Source organism: Pristiophorus japonicus, chromosome 1 (genome assembly GCF_044704955.1).
Source record: "Pristiophorus japonicus isolate sPriJap1 chromosome 1, sPriJap1.hap1, whole genome shotgun sequence".
In the NCBI taxonomy this organism is placed as follows: domain Eukaryota; kingdom Metazoa; phylum Chordata; class Chondrichthyes; family Pristiophoridae; genus Pristiophorus; species Pristiophorus japonicus.
In genome coordinates, this window is record NC_091977.1 from 117735478 (window position 1) to 117751179 (window position 15702).

The 15702-nt window shown below is 44.9% G+C and overlaps 1 protein-coding gene across 2 annotated transcripts in view; it reads right to left on the bottom strand.

Moving 5' to 3' along the window:
* vps13a (vacuolar protein sorting 13 homolog A) overlaps positions 1–15702 on the bottom strand; it is a 645125-nt gene that overhangs the window by 167920 nt on the left and 461503 nt on the right. For both annotated transcript variants that reach the window (XM_070882697.1, XM_070882688.1), the window contains exons 54-56: positions 13384–13616; positions 12917–13070; positions 8192–8338 (exon numbers count right to left, since the gene is read on the bottom strand). In XM_070882697.1, the coding sequence (XP_070738798.1) occupies positions 8192–8338; positions 12917–13070; positions 13384–13616 (534 nt within the window). The remainder of the gene's footprint in view (positions 1–8191; positions 8339–12916; positions 13071–13383; positions 13617–15702) is intronic.

Sequence of the window (15702 nt, forward strand, 5' to 3'; positions counted from 1 at the left end):
CTCTGGCCCTGAAAATTTACTTTTGCAAGTGTGGCGTCTCATTCCTTCCAAATTTAAATTGTGTTGGAGATTTTAAAAATATTAAAAATATGTTGTTATCTCTCGCTCTTAATCACATCTTTCATTGCCTCGCTTTATTTTGCTTTCTGTACATGAATTTACATTGAATTAACTATTCTAATTCATGCTTCCTTGTTTAGGCTCTGTATATTTCACTAAGGATTCTTCAATCTGATTGGTTGATGAAACACACTGTTTGCTTGCTCTGCAAGCCATAAATTCTCCTGTAGAGAGTTCTGCGCTGAAACGGATCACTAGGAACCATAAGTTGCTGCTCAAAAGTCCACAAAAAGTATGTGGGCTGGTAAGCATAATGAAAGGCGATCCCCGATCCTTCACCGCTGACTGGGCCTTGATCTTGGCCACCCACCAACAGCTAAGAATCCCTCAGCTGATCTGGTGGGAACACATCGTGAAAAGCTGGCAGTTCGGTCTGAAAATTTCAGCTGACATCCGTGGACCTTTTCCAATTGTCAGTGTACAAGGTATAGAGGGTGCAGGATGCTTAATATGCTTTCAGCAGAACTTTTTTAGCCAGTATGTAGCAAGTCCAACAAGAGAGGGGGCAGTTCTGGTCTTGGTTTTAGGGAATGAAGCTTGGCATGTGGATGGGGTAACTAGCAGAACAGATAAGGGGGAACCACTGGATGTGGTGTATTTTGATTTTCAGAAGGCATTTGATAAATTGCCACACAAGAGGTTATTAAACAAAATTAGGGCTCATGGGATTGGGGGTAATACACTAGCATGGATTGGTTAACGGACAGAAAACATAGAGTAGGAATAAACGGGTCATTTTCGGGTTGTTAGACAGTAAATAGTGGGGTACTGCAAAGATCAGTGCTTGGGCCTCAACTATTTACAATCTATATCAATGATTTGGATGTGGGGACCAAATGTAATACAAGATTATATACAAGTTTGCTGATGATATAAAGCTAGGTGGGAATTAAGTTGTGAGGAGGATGCAAAGAGGCTTCAAGACAGGCTAAGTGAGTGGGCAAGAACATAGCAAATGGAATATAATGTGGAGAAATGTGAAGTTGTCCACTTTGGTAGGAAAAATAGAAAAGCAGAGTATTTTGTAAATGGTGAGAGATTGGGAAGTGTTGGTGTTCAGAGACCTGGGTGTCCTTGTACACAAATCACTGAAATTTAACATGCAAGTACACAAGCAATTAAGAAAGCAAATGATATGTTGGCCTTTATTACAAGAGGATTTGAGTATAAGTGCAAAGATATCTTACTGCAATTATCTAGAGCCCTGGTGAGACCACACCTGGAGTACAGTTTTGGTCTCCTTACCTAAGGAAGGATTATACTTGCCGTAGAGGGAGTGCAACAAAGGTTCACTAGACTGATTCCTGGAATGGCGGGGGATTGTCTTATGAGGAAAGATTGAGTAGACCATGCCTATACTCTCTGGAGTTTAGAAGAATGAGAGGTGATCTCATTGAAACATACAAAATTATTACAGGGCTTGACAGGATAGATGCAGGGAGGATGTCTCCCCTGGCTGGGGAGTCGAGAACTAAGGGTCGCAGTCTCGGGATAAGGGGTCGGCCATTTAGGAGCGAGATGAGGAGAAATTTCTTCACTGAGGGTGGTGAATCTTTGGAACTCTCTACCCCAGAGTTCTGTGGAGGCTCAGTCTTTGATAATATTCCTGACACAGAATTAATAAATGATTTTGTAGTAAAGGATCCTCTAGGAATGAATGACCATAACATGGTTGAATTTCAAATTCAATTGGAGAGTGAGAAAGTTGGTTCTCAAACCAGTGTCCGAAACTTAAATAAAAGGAGACTACCAAGGGTATGAGGGCAGAGTTGGTTAAAGTGGATTGGGAAAATAGATTAAAGTATGGGATGGTTGATGAGCAGTGGCAGACATTTAAGGAGATATTTCATAACTCACAACAAAAATATATCCCAATGAGAAGGAAAGACTGTAAGAGAAGGGATAACCATCCATGGCTCACTAAGGAAATAAGGGATGGTATCAAATTGAAAACAATGGAATGCAATGTGGCCGACTAGTGGGAGGCCAGAGGATTGGGAAACTTTTAAAAGCCAGCAAAGAACGACTAAAAAAATGATAGAGGGAAGATAGATTATGAAAGTAAACCAGCACAAAATATAAAAACAGATAGTAAGCGATTCTACAGGTACATAGGGCCCAAGTCTCTGCTCTCTGTAAAAATGGTGCACCTCCATAAAGTGCGCCGACTTTCTGGAATAAAAAGGGCGCCGAAAACTTACCTTGTTATTCTCCGGTCACTTCAAGACGTCTTCATGTTCGGCGTGGCGCAGCACAAGCGGTCGGGGGCGGAGCCAGGTCCCAGTACTGAAAACAGCTAGAGTGCGCACGCATGTGCAGTAGCTCCGGGCTCCCAAGGCTGTGTGGGAGGGGCCCGAAGCACGCCGGCCCTAGCCCTGGCCGAATGGGCTCTCCGGATGAAGATCGGGACTTGGGCCTCCCTCCCTCCCGTTCAGCTCCCCCCCTCACTCCCTCCCGTTCAGCTACCCCCACCCAGCCTCCTGTTCAGCATCTCCCCCCCCGCCCCCCCACTCCCTCCCGTTCAGCCCTTCCCCCTCCTCCCGACATCGGTGGGCCCGCCCGCCCGGCATCTCGCTGGGGGCGGGCCCCCCGCCCGAAGTGTCAGCGACGGCGGCCAGGCTTCTTCTTAGTCGGCGGTGGGGCCCATTCAGCCTCCCCCCTCCACCCCGCCTCTCCCTCCCTCCCGTTCAGCCTCCCCCCACTCTCTTCCTCCCGGTCAGCCCTTCCCCCTCCTCCTTGGTGGGGCCCGCCCACCCGGCATCTCGCTGGGGGCGGGCCTTGCCCGAAGTGTCAGCGACGGCGGCCCAGCTCGTTCAGCCTCTTCCCCCCCCACCCCCACTCAGCCTTCCCCCTCCTCCCCCGTCCTCTACCCCTCTCATCTTCTTTCCCCCCTCCCCCCATCCCTCCCCTCTCTCCCTCCCTCACCCCCTCCTCCTCCTCCCTCCCCCCCTCTTCCTCCCTTCCTCCCTCCCCCTACCCCTCGCTGTCAGAAACACGGAGATACAGAGACAGAGAGAGACACACTGACCGAGACAGAGAGAGAGAGAGAGACACACACTGGGGGGGCCCGTCCCAGCACACTGTTGGAGGGCTCCCGGTGCTGCAGTAGGTGAGTAGAAACTTAATTTTTTATTTATTGATTTTTTATTATTTTTTAAAAAAATTTTTGGATTGGTTTATTGGTTGATTTATTTATCATTTATTATTGATGATGGCTCTTTATTTGTAAAAGTGAAGTGTTTAATGCTTGTAAACTGCGCCCCCCCCACCCCCATCTCTCGTTCCCTATGCCTGATTCCTAAGTGTAGGCAAGGTTTTTCTGAGCGTACAAAAATCTACACTTACTCCATTCTAAGTTAGTTTGGAGTAATATTTCGCTGCCTAAACTTGCAAAACAGGCGTAAGTGGCTGGACATGCCCCCTTTTGAAAAAAAAATCTGTTCTAAAATGAAACTATTCTAACTCACTAGAACTAGAGCAAACTAAATGCCGAGCATTGCAATTTGTAAGATGCTCCATTCTAAACTAGTTGCTCCAAAAAAATAGGAGCAACTCAGGCTGAAACTTGAGCCCATAGAAAGGAAAAGAGTGGCTAAAGTAAATGTTGGTCCCCTAGAGGATAAGACTGGGGAATTAATAATGGAGAATAGGGAAACGGCAGAGACGTTGAACAAATATTTTGTATCAGTCTTCAGGGTAGAAGGCACTAAAAAACATCCCAATAATGGATAATCAAGGGGCTATAAGGAGGGAGGAACTTAATACAAACACTATCACTAATGAAGTAGTACGCGGTAAAATAATGGGACTAAAGGCGGACAAGTCCCCTGGACCTGATAGCTTACATCCTAGGGTCTTAAAAGAAGTGGCTGCAGAGATAGTGGATGCTTGGTTGTAATCTACCAAAATTCCCTGGATTCTGGGGTGGTCCCAGCGGATTGGAAACTGCAAATGTAATGCCCCTATTTAAAAAAGGAGGCAGATAAATATCAGTAAACTATAGACCAGTTGGCCTAACATCTGTCGTTGGGAAAATGGAGTCCATTATTAAGGAAGCAGTAGTGGGGGCATTTGGAAAAGCATAATTCAATCAAGCAGAATCAGCATTGTTTTAGGAAGGGGAAATCATGTTTGACAAATTTGCTGGAGTTCTTTGGGTGATGTAACAAGCAGGGTGGATAAGGGGGAACCAATGGATGTGGTGTATTTGGATTTTCAGAAGGCATTCGATAAGGTGCCACATAAAAGGTTCCTGCACAAGATAAAAGTTCATGGGGTTGAGGGTAATATATTAGCATGGATAGAGGATTGGCTAACTAACAGAAAACAGAGAGTCAGGATAAATGGGTCATTTTCCGGTTGGCAAATAATGACTAGTGGGGTGCCGCAAGGATCGGTGCTTGGTCCTCAACTATTTACAATCTACATTAATGGCTTGGATGAAGGGACCAAGTGTAATGTAGCCAAGTTTGCTGATAATACAAAGATGGGTAGAAAGCAAATTGTGAGGAAGACACAATAAATCTGCAAAGGGATATAGACAGTATAGTGGGCAAATATTTGGCAGATGGAGTATAATGTGGGAAAATATGAGGTTATCCACTTTGGCAGAAATAATAGAAAAGCAAATTATAAATTAAGTGGAGAAATATTGCAAAGTACTGCAGGTCAGAGGGACCTCGGGGTCCTTGTGCATGAAACACAAAAAGTTAGTAAGCAGGTACAGCAAGTAATCAGTAAGGCACATGGAATGTTGGCCTTTATTGCAAGGGGGATAGAGTATACAAGGAGAGAAATCCTGCTACAACTATACAGGGTATTGGTAAGGCCACACCTAGAGTACTGCATACAATTTTGGTCTCCGTATTTAAGGAAGGATCATCATCATCATAAGCAGTCCCTCGAAACGAGGATGACTTGCTTCCATGCCAAAAAGGGATGAGTTCACAGGTGTTTCAATGAAAGACCTAATATTCCAGGTCACAAACTACATCATGAAAGGTGGAAGATGCCTGTGCGTGGATTTATTTAATGTGTTGTGACCGTTGCACACCAGCCACCACACGGGCTTGACAGAACTAGGTCTTGGTCCAGTGGCAAGGGTTGAACTAGGGCAACTGGAGACCAGCTCTGCTGAACAGACCTAGTGCGCACACATATCGCAGTGTGGGCTGGCCCATGCTGCCCCCGGTTCTTCTGGGCCCCCGAACTCACGCCTCTCCTGGGCCCCGGTCACTTCCATCTACAATCTCTCCCCGCTCCTTCGCCCTTCCTGCTGTGCCTGCCCGCACTGCAATCAGCGACCTGTCGAATGTCTGTGAAAGGTGGAAGTGAGTGGGATCTTCCTGTGCACTGTAAATGTGTGAGATTGGATCTACTAAGGAAGGATATACTTGCATTGGAGGTTGTTCAGAGAAGGTTCACTAGGTTGATTCCGGAGATGAGGGGGTTGACTTATGAAGATAGGTTGAGTAGGTTGGGCCTGTACACATTGAAGTTCAGAAGAATGAGGTGACCTTATCGAAACATATACAACAATGAGGAGGCTTGACAAGGTAGATGCAGAGAGGATATTTCCACTCATAGGGGAAACTAAAACTAGGACATAGTCTCAGAATAAGGGGACGCCTATTTAAAACTGAGATGAGGAGAAATTTCTTCTCGAAGAGGGTTGTAAATCTATGGAATTTTCTGCCCCAGAGAGCTGTGGAGGCTGGGTCATTGAATATATTTAAGGCGGAGAGAGACAGATTTTTGAGCGATAAGGGAATGAAGTGTTATGGGCAGCGGACAGGGAAGTGGAGCTGAGTCCATGATCAGATCAGCCATGATCTTATTGAATGGCGAAGCAGGCTCGTGGGGCCAGATGGCCTACTCCTGCTCCTATTTCTTATGTTCTAATGTTCTTATATTCAAGACAGAGATCGATAGATTTTTGGATATTAAGGGAATTAAGGGATATGGAGATAGTGCAGGAAAGTGAAGTTGGCGTACAAGATACAAACATATCAGATACTGAGGGGGCTTGACAGGGTAGGTGCAGAGAGGATGTTTCCCCTCATGGGGGAATCTAGAACTAGGGGACATAGTTTCAGAATAAGTGGTTGCCCATTTAAAACAGAAATGAGGAGGAATTTCTTCTTTCAGAGGGTCGTGAATCTTTGGAATTCTCTACCCCAGAAAGCAGTGGAGGCGGTGTCTTTGAATATATTTAAAAGGTGCAGATAGACAGATATTTGAATGTTAAAGGAGTCAAGGTTTATGGGGAGCAGGTGGGAAAGTGGAGTTGGGGCCAGGATCACATCAGCCATGATTTCACTAAATGGTGGAGCAGGCTCGAGGGGTCGAATAGCCTACTCCTGCTCCTATTTCTTATGTTTAGTGGGAGAGCATTTTGATGGTAGTGATCATAATTCAGTTAAATTGCGTGTAGTTCTGGAAAAGGACAAAGATAGACCAGGTGTAAAAGATCTCAATTGGGGAAAAGCCAATTTTACTCAGCTGAGATGTGATTTAGCAAAAGTGGACATGGAAGAGCTACTTGAATGTAAATCAGTGTCCGAGCAGTGGGATGCATTCAAGGAACAGATGAGTGAAGATTCTGAGCAAATATGTTCCATCAAAGAAAAAGGGTGGGATTCTCAAATCTAGAGCCCTCCGGATGTCAAGGGGTATACAGGGTGGGATAAGGCAAAAAAGGGAAACTTATGTCAGAAACCTGAGAGCTAAGTACTGCAGAAAGCCTAGAGGAGTATAGAAAGTGCAGGGGTGAAATTAAAATGGAAATTATTAAAACAAAGAGGGGGCATGAAAATCAAAGAAAACCCAAAAATGTTTTATAAATACATAAAGATCAAGAGGATAACTAAGAAGAGGAAGGCCTATCAGAGACCAAAAGGGTAACCTGTGTGCTGAGGAGGAAGATGTGGTTATGGTTCTTTATGAATACTTTGCGTCTGCCTTCACAAAAGAGAGGAACGATGCAGACATTGTAGTTCAGGAGGAGGAGAGTTAAATATTAGAAGAAATAAATAATGATTATTTCAATTTTTAACCTATACCAATGGACTGCACTTGGCATTGCTTATGAAAAATTGTATTAACTGTTTTATAAGAGGAGTGCTATGCAATGCATTGAGAGCAATTGATTTATGGTGACTCAATATGTAAAATTCCATTTTTACCATATGATATTCTGAAATTTTTTAGGCAGCGTTTGCAGATCAAATTTGGCAACACTGCTTACTTTTCCATTAAAACTGTAAATGAGTGGCATTATTATTATATGCTCCTTCATTTAACTAGCATAACTTTTTTTTAAGATTAAGGTACAAAGGAAGACGGTAGGAAGATGTTTACAGTTCTTGGTAGGTAGCAGATATTTAGCAATGGGGAGAGGGGTGAAGTGGTTTTGTGGAATTTGGCACCGATGGGGTTTCCCAAACCCAAGGTCTTAAGAGTTTTCGGTCTTTCAACCCTCCCCCTCTCATCTGCTGAGTGCCCGTGCCTTCACCCCTCCCTCCTCCTGTCCCCACCATTTGCGCATTCCCACCCTTCACTCTTACCGTAATCACCCATATCTTGTCCTTCTCCTCAGTGTCCTACGTTTAGCTACTCGCTTAGAGTGTGCAACCTTCCCCACCACAATACTGCAAGGCTCCAGCACCATTCAATTGTTCTATCGGGTTCAGCATCAACTCAATTAGTTATACATGCTGAGGAAAATGGATTCATATGGACCAAAAAAAATCTCAACTATTTCTTATGCTATCCTAATTAAACAAACTTTAGTTCAACAATGATTTGAAATGCTAATCTTACCTTCCTCTCTCCACAAATGCTGCCTGATCTTCTCAGTGTTTCTTGCATTTACTGTTTTATTTCTGATTTCCAGCATCTATAGTATTTGATTTTATTAATTAATTAAATATTTCTCTTTCTGAAGGTTTTCATTAGGGAACATACATAAAAGCTATGATAATTGAATCCATTGCAATTTATAAGCAATTCACAGTGTACCATTTTTTTTTTAAAACAACAACTGGTCCTATGCTACCAGTTTGTAACATACCTGGATCTTGTAAATCTGGACTCTAAGACATTTCTGGTGAGTTGAGATGGTACATTCTACTTTTATAGCTGGCAGATAATTTCTCCTTATTGGTACTTCAGAAGGTTGTAAAAGTTTCATATCCACACCATTAGGAGTTAGAAGAGCCTTTTTGTGAGATAAAAGACATTTTTTGAACATTTCACCTCCGAAAGCACTAAGGGCTGGATTTTCGGCTTTTGTGATTTTGGGGCGGGGGGTAATGGCAGCAGGGCGATCCTGAAACCGCCTGGAAAAGGTTTGCGCCCTCGTCTGCAAATTTTGCAAAAAAATGAGGTTCCATGATCCCCCAGGGTCCCCCAGCCAAAAATCACGGTGTTAAATAGTTTGAAATTTCGCGCATGCGCAGACGTGTTTCAATTTTCCTGGGCACATGCGGTACTTTAGGGCATGGTGGTTTCCTGCGCGCATGCGCAGATGACCCAGCCCAGTTCAAACACAGCGGGAAAGATGGCGTAGCAAGAGGGCAGGCAGTGTGCTAGGCAATTCTCTCCAGCGGCTGATGAGGCCATAGTGCAGGCCGTTGAGAGGGGGTGCCCAGCATATTTATAAAAATCTGGAGGGAGATTGCACAAGAGGTGTCAGCGGCAGACACTGTGGCCAGAACTGGCACACAATGCCGCAAGAGGTTCAACAACCTCACGAGGGTAGTCAGGTGATTACCCTTCAAATTTATTTGGGCCTGCTATGCTTGTAAGATCAATGTCTCTCACAATGTTAAGTCTTTTATGGAGCTGCTCCTCCTCAATGTCTTACAAGCCATGGTGTGGCTTGTTGAATCCAGCAGAAAGCTAGAGATTTACTTCTCCAGCCATGCCCTCTGCAGTCAGGATGCAAGTACCCTCTTGTCTCCTAATCATTGTCAAGTCTCCTCGCACTCCACTCCCACTGCTGATTTGCATTTTCCAAACATCACCCTAAGCCGCTATCCTACCTGCCTCTCATCTCCCACTCTTTGAAAAACCTGAGTCAACAGCCACCCAGATTGAACTGAAGACACTTGCACATCCACAAAGTGGCAGCTATTGAACTATGGAAGGCATATGTGGCATAACAGGAAGTGGACCCTGACTGAAGCCGCCTTCTTGCTCTTATTGTAGGCCAAGCTCTCCCATAATAGACGGAAGCAACGTCTAACAGGAGACGGACAACTGGAGCTCACTGAGGTCGGGCAGCGAGTGTCGACACTCATGGGCACCCCAGTTCGCATAGTTGCCAGGGGCAATGCCGAGCCCCCTTCGGGTAGTGAGAGTGCGTGAATGGAATTCGTGACTGATGTGACTTCCTTGACACCTAATATCAACTGGCCTAGCCCCTTTACATATACATCTCCAATGCCACCTCCCTATCACCCTGCCCCCTCCCCTGCTGCTAACCACACGCCTGTTGTTTTCTGCTTACAGATGACCTGCCAGAAGCACGCCAACCTTCTTGGGAGCCATCTACATCTGGCCATGGGGGTAATGATGAGGAAGGGGATGAATGTCTGCTGCCAGAGCATCTGAGCCCACCAGTTGAAGTGTCTGGCGACACAATATTGGGGGACAAAGGCGAATTCCAGGGATTTGACGCAATGCGGAGCAGGATGAGAAGCTCGGAGGCCAGCTCCCCAGAGGGTGAGTCGGTGCAGTAGTCCTGCTGAACCACAGGCACACGTGGACCTGGACTTGGTGGCAATGTCCAGGGAGAACACGGAAATGCATTGTGAGCTCATGGGTGGATTGGGTAGGATCCCCCAGAGCATAGACAAACTTGCTGTGTGTGTTGCGGAGGCTGCCTCATGCACTGTCTGTGCATCTGAGGACTCCAGCGAGGCCATCCTTGCCCACTCAAAGGCAGGTGGCCTCCTGCAGCGACAGTGGCGTTCCAGAGTGTGTGGCGTGTGCTATGAGTGAAGATGCAACGGCGATCGCATTGCAGGCACAAGCTATGCTTCAGCTTGGTGATGTCATGCAGTCGCTGATTGCTGCCATCCTCTCTGTCTTCCCCACTGTCCAATGGGGAAGTGATGCTGCCAAAGTAGACCAGCAAGTTGTGGTGACCATCGTGCTCTGGATGCTGAGGCCCATCCCCGTGTGAGTGTCCTTGGTTCCCAGGAAATAGAAGGTACAGTCCTTCCTCAGGATGACAGCATTCTGGCTCTCTCCACTGACTCTCCCATCATGCACCTTACGTGGTCCAAAGCCTAGCCATCAGATACTGCCTTTGCCAATGCTGAGGCGCAGCAGTCTGTAGCTGGGCCTTCCAGGCCTAGAGCTGGTCCAGGGCGTCCTCCTAGGCCATCTGGCCCACCAACACAGCAGCCCTCAAGCAGCCTTGCTGTAGGTACTGAGGCTTCATTAAGGAGGAGCAGCAGGCGTGGGATGGGGATGAAGGAAAGGGGGGGGGGGGGGGAAAAGAGCTCAGGGCAAGTCCCATTAAGGGGTGGGACATCGTTGTGCAGATGCCCTGATGTTTTGTGAGGATGCATTAAATAGTTGATATTCATTAATGCACTTCATTGTTGTTGAGTTACTTGAAGCAGAATGCCGGTTATTGAGCACCCCAATTGTCTGTTTGATGATGTTGCGGGTGGATGCATGGCTCTCATTCTAGCGCTGCTCGACTTCTGTGGTGGGGTTGTGGAGGGGGGTCATGAGCCGGGTGGCTCAGCCGTATCCTTTGTCGTCGACCAGCCAGCTGCACTCTTTACTTTGTAGCTGAAGCATTCGTAAGACATTGCTCTCATGCAAGATGAAAGCATCATTTTTGCTCCCTGGATAGCGGGCATTAACTGTGAGGATGCGCTGCATGTGGTCGCACATCAACTGGACATTTAGGAAGTGGTATCCCTTTTGGTTTCTGAATACCTCTGTGTTGAGGAATGGTGCTTGCAAAGCCTTGTATGTGCAGTCAATGGCTCCTTGAACCCTCGGGAAACTCACATGCCCACTCATTCTGGCTGTCCTTGCTCATTGGGAACTTTATGAAGTCCATTCTGCAGGCGTACAGAGCCTTTGTGATGTGGCGAATGTGCGGTGTATTGAGAGATGCCACATATGGCCCCTGATATTGCCGCCTGGAAGGAGCTGGAGGCGTAGAAGGCCATCGCTACAGTTACCTTCACTGCAACGGGCAGTGCAGTCCAGTTGCCACTGTAAGGCCGTAGGTTTGCTGTAGGAGATGGCATATCTCTGTCGGAAGCACAGACTTCTCACACACTGCTCCTCAGAGAGCTGGAGGTATGAGCTTTGATGCCTGTAAGCCCATGGGGGATAAGCCCTCCTCCCTAGATGGTTTCGGCCTCTCCTCATCCATGGGCTGATATGGCCAGTTATATATGTTATATATGTAAACTTGTATTTACTCTATACAACCGCCAGAGGGCTCATCCCCTGGAGTCCCAAGGGATCCCATAATCCCTTGGGAGCACAGGTACTTAAGAAGGCTTCACAGGTTGGAGAGGCACTCTGGAGACTTGCAATAAAAGACTAACTTTACTTTGAGCTCACAGTGTTCAGTCTGACTCTTTCTCCGTACATAACAGCCAAGAGCCCTTGTTCTACCTTGACGCCACCTGGCAATAGCATAAAGCATGATACACCGGCAAAGTAGTAATGCCCCCATTAAATTCTCTCACTGACGTTGTAAGGACACTGTAACAGCAAATAAAACTGCCGCTTTCAAGTCTGAGCTTCACGCGGCGTGCTGTGCGTAACTGTTGCAGTCAACGTGACCTGCGAGGTCAGATCCTCCTCTCTCCAATACCGCCTGCTGCACCCTGGGAATGCCTGGTTTTTCAGGTGTTTCCTGGGCGGACGTATAATGAGGAGATAAGGCCTAATTTTGCATCTGGGGTGCTGGCACATCATTGCACGACGATTGATGTCAATGAAACTACAGGGTGAGATGGTAAGTTTTTGCGCCGCTGCAAACCATGAGTCGAATTTGCCAACTGGGTGGTAAAAGCTGATCGCCCATTGTAACGCCTAGAAACACCTTTTATCGCCCCTCCATGGTGCCAACAGAGGCGCAAAGGAGCCGAAAATCCGTCCGTAATTTTATATTGATTTACATTCAATTTCATATTGAATCCAAATAGTCACTTAGAGGGGAAGTAAAGTCTATGTACAGCGATTTCTGTTTAAAGTACTCTCCCAGCTCTATGCAAAAAATTAATAAATATGCACAAAATCCTTCTGAAATATCTAATTTGTTGCTTGCTATTTCAGGTCCCCCTCCTTCCAGAGCCACTGCATGACACTCATGATAGGGAATAACTGTGTCGCAGTGTGACTCTATTCATTTCAATGGAGTCAAAACTTTGGTTTGGACTAGAAGCTAATCCAGAGATGCCTAAAACTGGAAAGTTCTCCACCAGCATCATTACTCTTTCTAGTAATAAGAAACATAATAAAAAGGCACATTTGATTTTCTCTCCCATGTTCATTCATTGTCATCATACAACCTATGCGAGTCAAGATTATGGGAATAACTAGGCTATGGATTTCTCCACATATTTGTATCATTCAGCATGTGGTAAGTGCTGACTTGGATAGAGTGACCTGGCAGGAATATATTAAGCTCATTCTTAAGCAAGTTAAGAAACAGATAGTTCTTCTTGTTGAACATGGAGCTATCTGCTTGAATTAATCAGCAAATGCTTTATATTTGAGCAGTTTAGTGTAAAAATAATTTTCAACTGACCTGAAAATCACACGGAAGTTCAGCAATATGGTTCTCTTGGGGTGAAGTCTCTATGTAGTCTTTATAAATCTTCTCCAGCTGAGCGGTTTGTTTTTGACTCATTGGTTTCCATCGCAATTTGACCTTGGGTTTAGTTTCCCAAACAACATCAGAACTGAGTTGCAAACAGAACAACAAATAAGTAAAGTCCAGCAAAATTGTATCCAACTGTCCTGATATCATAGAAGAAACTTGATATTATAGATTCTATCATAAATATGGCCTTCATTTTTAAAAAGTGCTGTATTCAACAGGGAATCAGAATACAATATAATTATAAATAATTTGAAATTTTCACATTTTTAGCAGAAGTAGTGACCTGTGGTCAATACCAAATAACTGCAATATTAGGACCCATGTGAAATCTGAAGGTTACGCTCAGCAATTAATTACATTTCACAACATTTTTCTACAAAACATGCATTCACCTTGTTATACCAATGTAGACCACTTCTTGCTTTGTTGAATTATTAACCAGTGAAATTCCTAAGTTCTGTAATGACAGAATGAATTCCTGTTCTGCTAGCTCTGCTTTCTGACTTTCTTCAGCAAGTTTGAATGCTCTCTCGTCTTCTGTGAACAGAACTATTCTCTGCAGACCCTCAAACAAGGATGCTAAATAAATTGTCCCATTATCCTGGGAAAACTCTAAGAATGCATCCTGAAAGTAAAAAAGCAGATTTGAGCATTATATGTTCTTTGCAACTTTGAAGATACATTGGTTATTATTGCAAAATAAAGAAATAAAGGCAAAATTTTAACTAACTACATAGATAACAGAGAGGATGACAAAAGGGAATATGAAAAGGTTAGGAAAGAAGTTAAAAAAACAATTAGGAAGGAAAAGAGCAAATAAAAAATTATATTATTAAGGAAAACAAATAGTAAGGTATTTTACAGACATATAAATAGCAAAAGAAAAATCGGGATAGGGATAGAACCATTAAGGGGTCCACATGATAATCTCACAAGTCGTGATAGCGAAATGGCAGAAAAATTAAATAATTACTTTGCCTCAGTATTTACAAGGGAGAACAACATAGCGAGCATGACATTAGAATCATAGGGCTCAATTTTCCCCAGTATTTGTGCCGTTCTTTTTGGAGCAGGCTGCTTTTTCTGGCCTAACTTAAAAATCCATAGTTTCCTCAATTAATTTGCACCAGCGCAACTCAGTGAGTGAGTGAGTGTGAGAGAGAGAAAAAAAGAGAGAGAGATAGAGAGAGCCTCAGCTCACTTTGTGTCCCTGGTTACCATGTCAGCCCGATCTTTTTGGCTCAGATCAAGGCTCCACGCCCCTCGGGTTAGGCCACGCCAAAATGAAGAGATCCAACGGGGAAACTTACAACACTTTTTTTTGGCGTACTTGGGCCACAAAAAAATCGGGCGTAACTCTTCAAGTACGCCAAAAATGCTTTGGGGAAAATTGAGCCCATAGAATGGTTACAAGCACGGAGCAGGCTCGAGGGGCAAAATGGCCTACTCCTGCTTCTAGTTCTTATAAGGCCATTTGGCCCATCAAGCCCATGCCGGTTCTCTGAAAGAGAAGTGATTAACAAAGATATCAAGATATTTTAGCAAGAGGGGAGATAATTGATAAACTAATCAAACTTGGGGATGATAAAAAAACCACAGTTGGGATGGATTGCATCGGACATATTAAAAGAGGTTAGGGAAGTGATAGAAGAGGTACAATTACATAACATTGAATTAGAAAAGAGAATAGTGCTAAAGGACTGGCAGAGAGCTAATGTGATTCCTATATTTAAAAAGGGAGACAGAACAAGCCCAATAAACTCTAGACTAATTAGCTTAATATCGGTGGTGGAAAGATAATGGAATCCTTCCTCAAAGATGTAAGGAGAGAAATTGGCTAGCCCCCTAAAACGGACATGGGGATCATGATTAACCTGTGCCTGTTCGTTGCACTGCAGGTAATACCATAATTTCACACTGCATGCTGCTTTACGATTGCGGAGTACAGCTAACACTATCCGCGCTGTTCATTAGCTGCACGCATTAAGCAGGGGGCCTGATATCATGAGTGGCTAGCGCTACTGAAAGGTAGCATGCACCTCGTAAAGGAGAGTGCATTTTGGCTACAAAAACTGGTAGGAGCAATTTGAAAACTGAATCTGTGCTCTGATAGTCTGAGCAATAGCTGAACATGCAAGAGAGCATGCATCAAGGTTTTCAGACACTGCACTGGAGGACTTGGTGGAATAGGTGGAAAGGAGAGATGTCCTCTATCCGCAGGAGGCCCTCCAGGAGGCAGTGGTAAGAAGTAGCGGCAAGGGTCAATGTCAGGAGTGTTGCTCTAAGAACATGGATGCAGTGCAGGAAGAAGTTTAACAACCTCACACAAGTTGTCAAGATCAGTGAGATCACTGTCAAATGGTACATCCTACCAACTGCACTGTTCAATTCACAACAACCCCGTCACCCACCTACTAACAATCTTTATCAGTAGTGAACCCTACAATTCATATGCTTTACCTCATTCACACACACTTGACACTGTTGCACTCACAGCTCGCATATACTGGCAGCTATTCAACCTTGACAGCTATATCACCCAAACATACTGCATGACTCTCACTGACACACTCCCACTTTCTTGCAGGAGAAGGTGGCGCGTAACAGCAGGGAGCAGCACAGAACTGGAGGTGGACAAGCGGCGCCGCATATTTTAACCTCCATGGATGAGATATTGTTTGCCAACAAGGGACATGACATCGCTGAAGAGA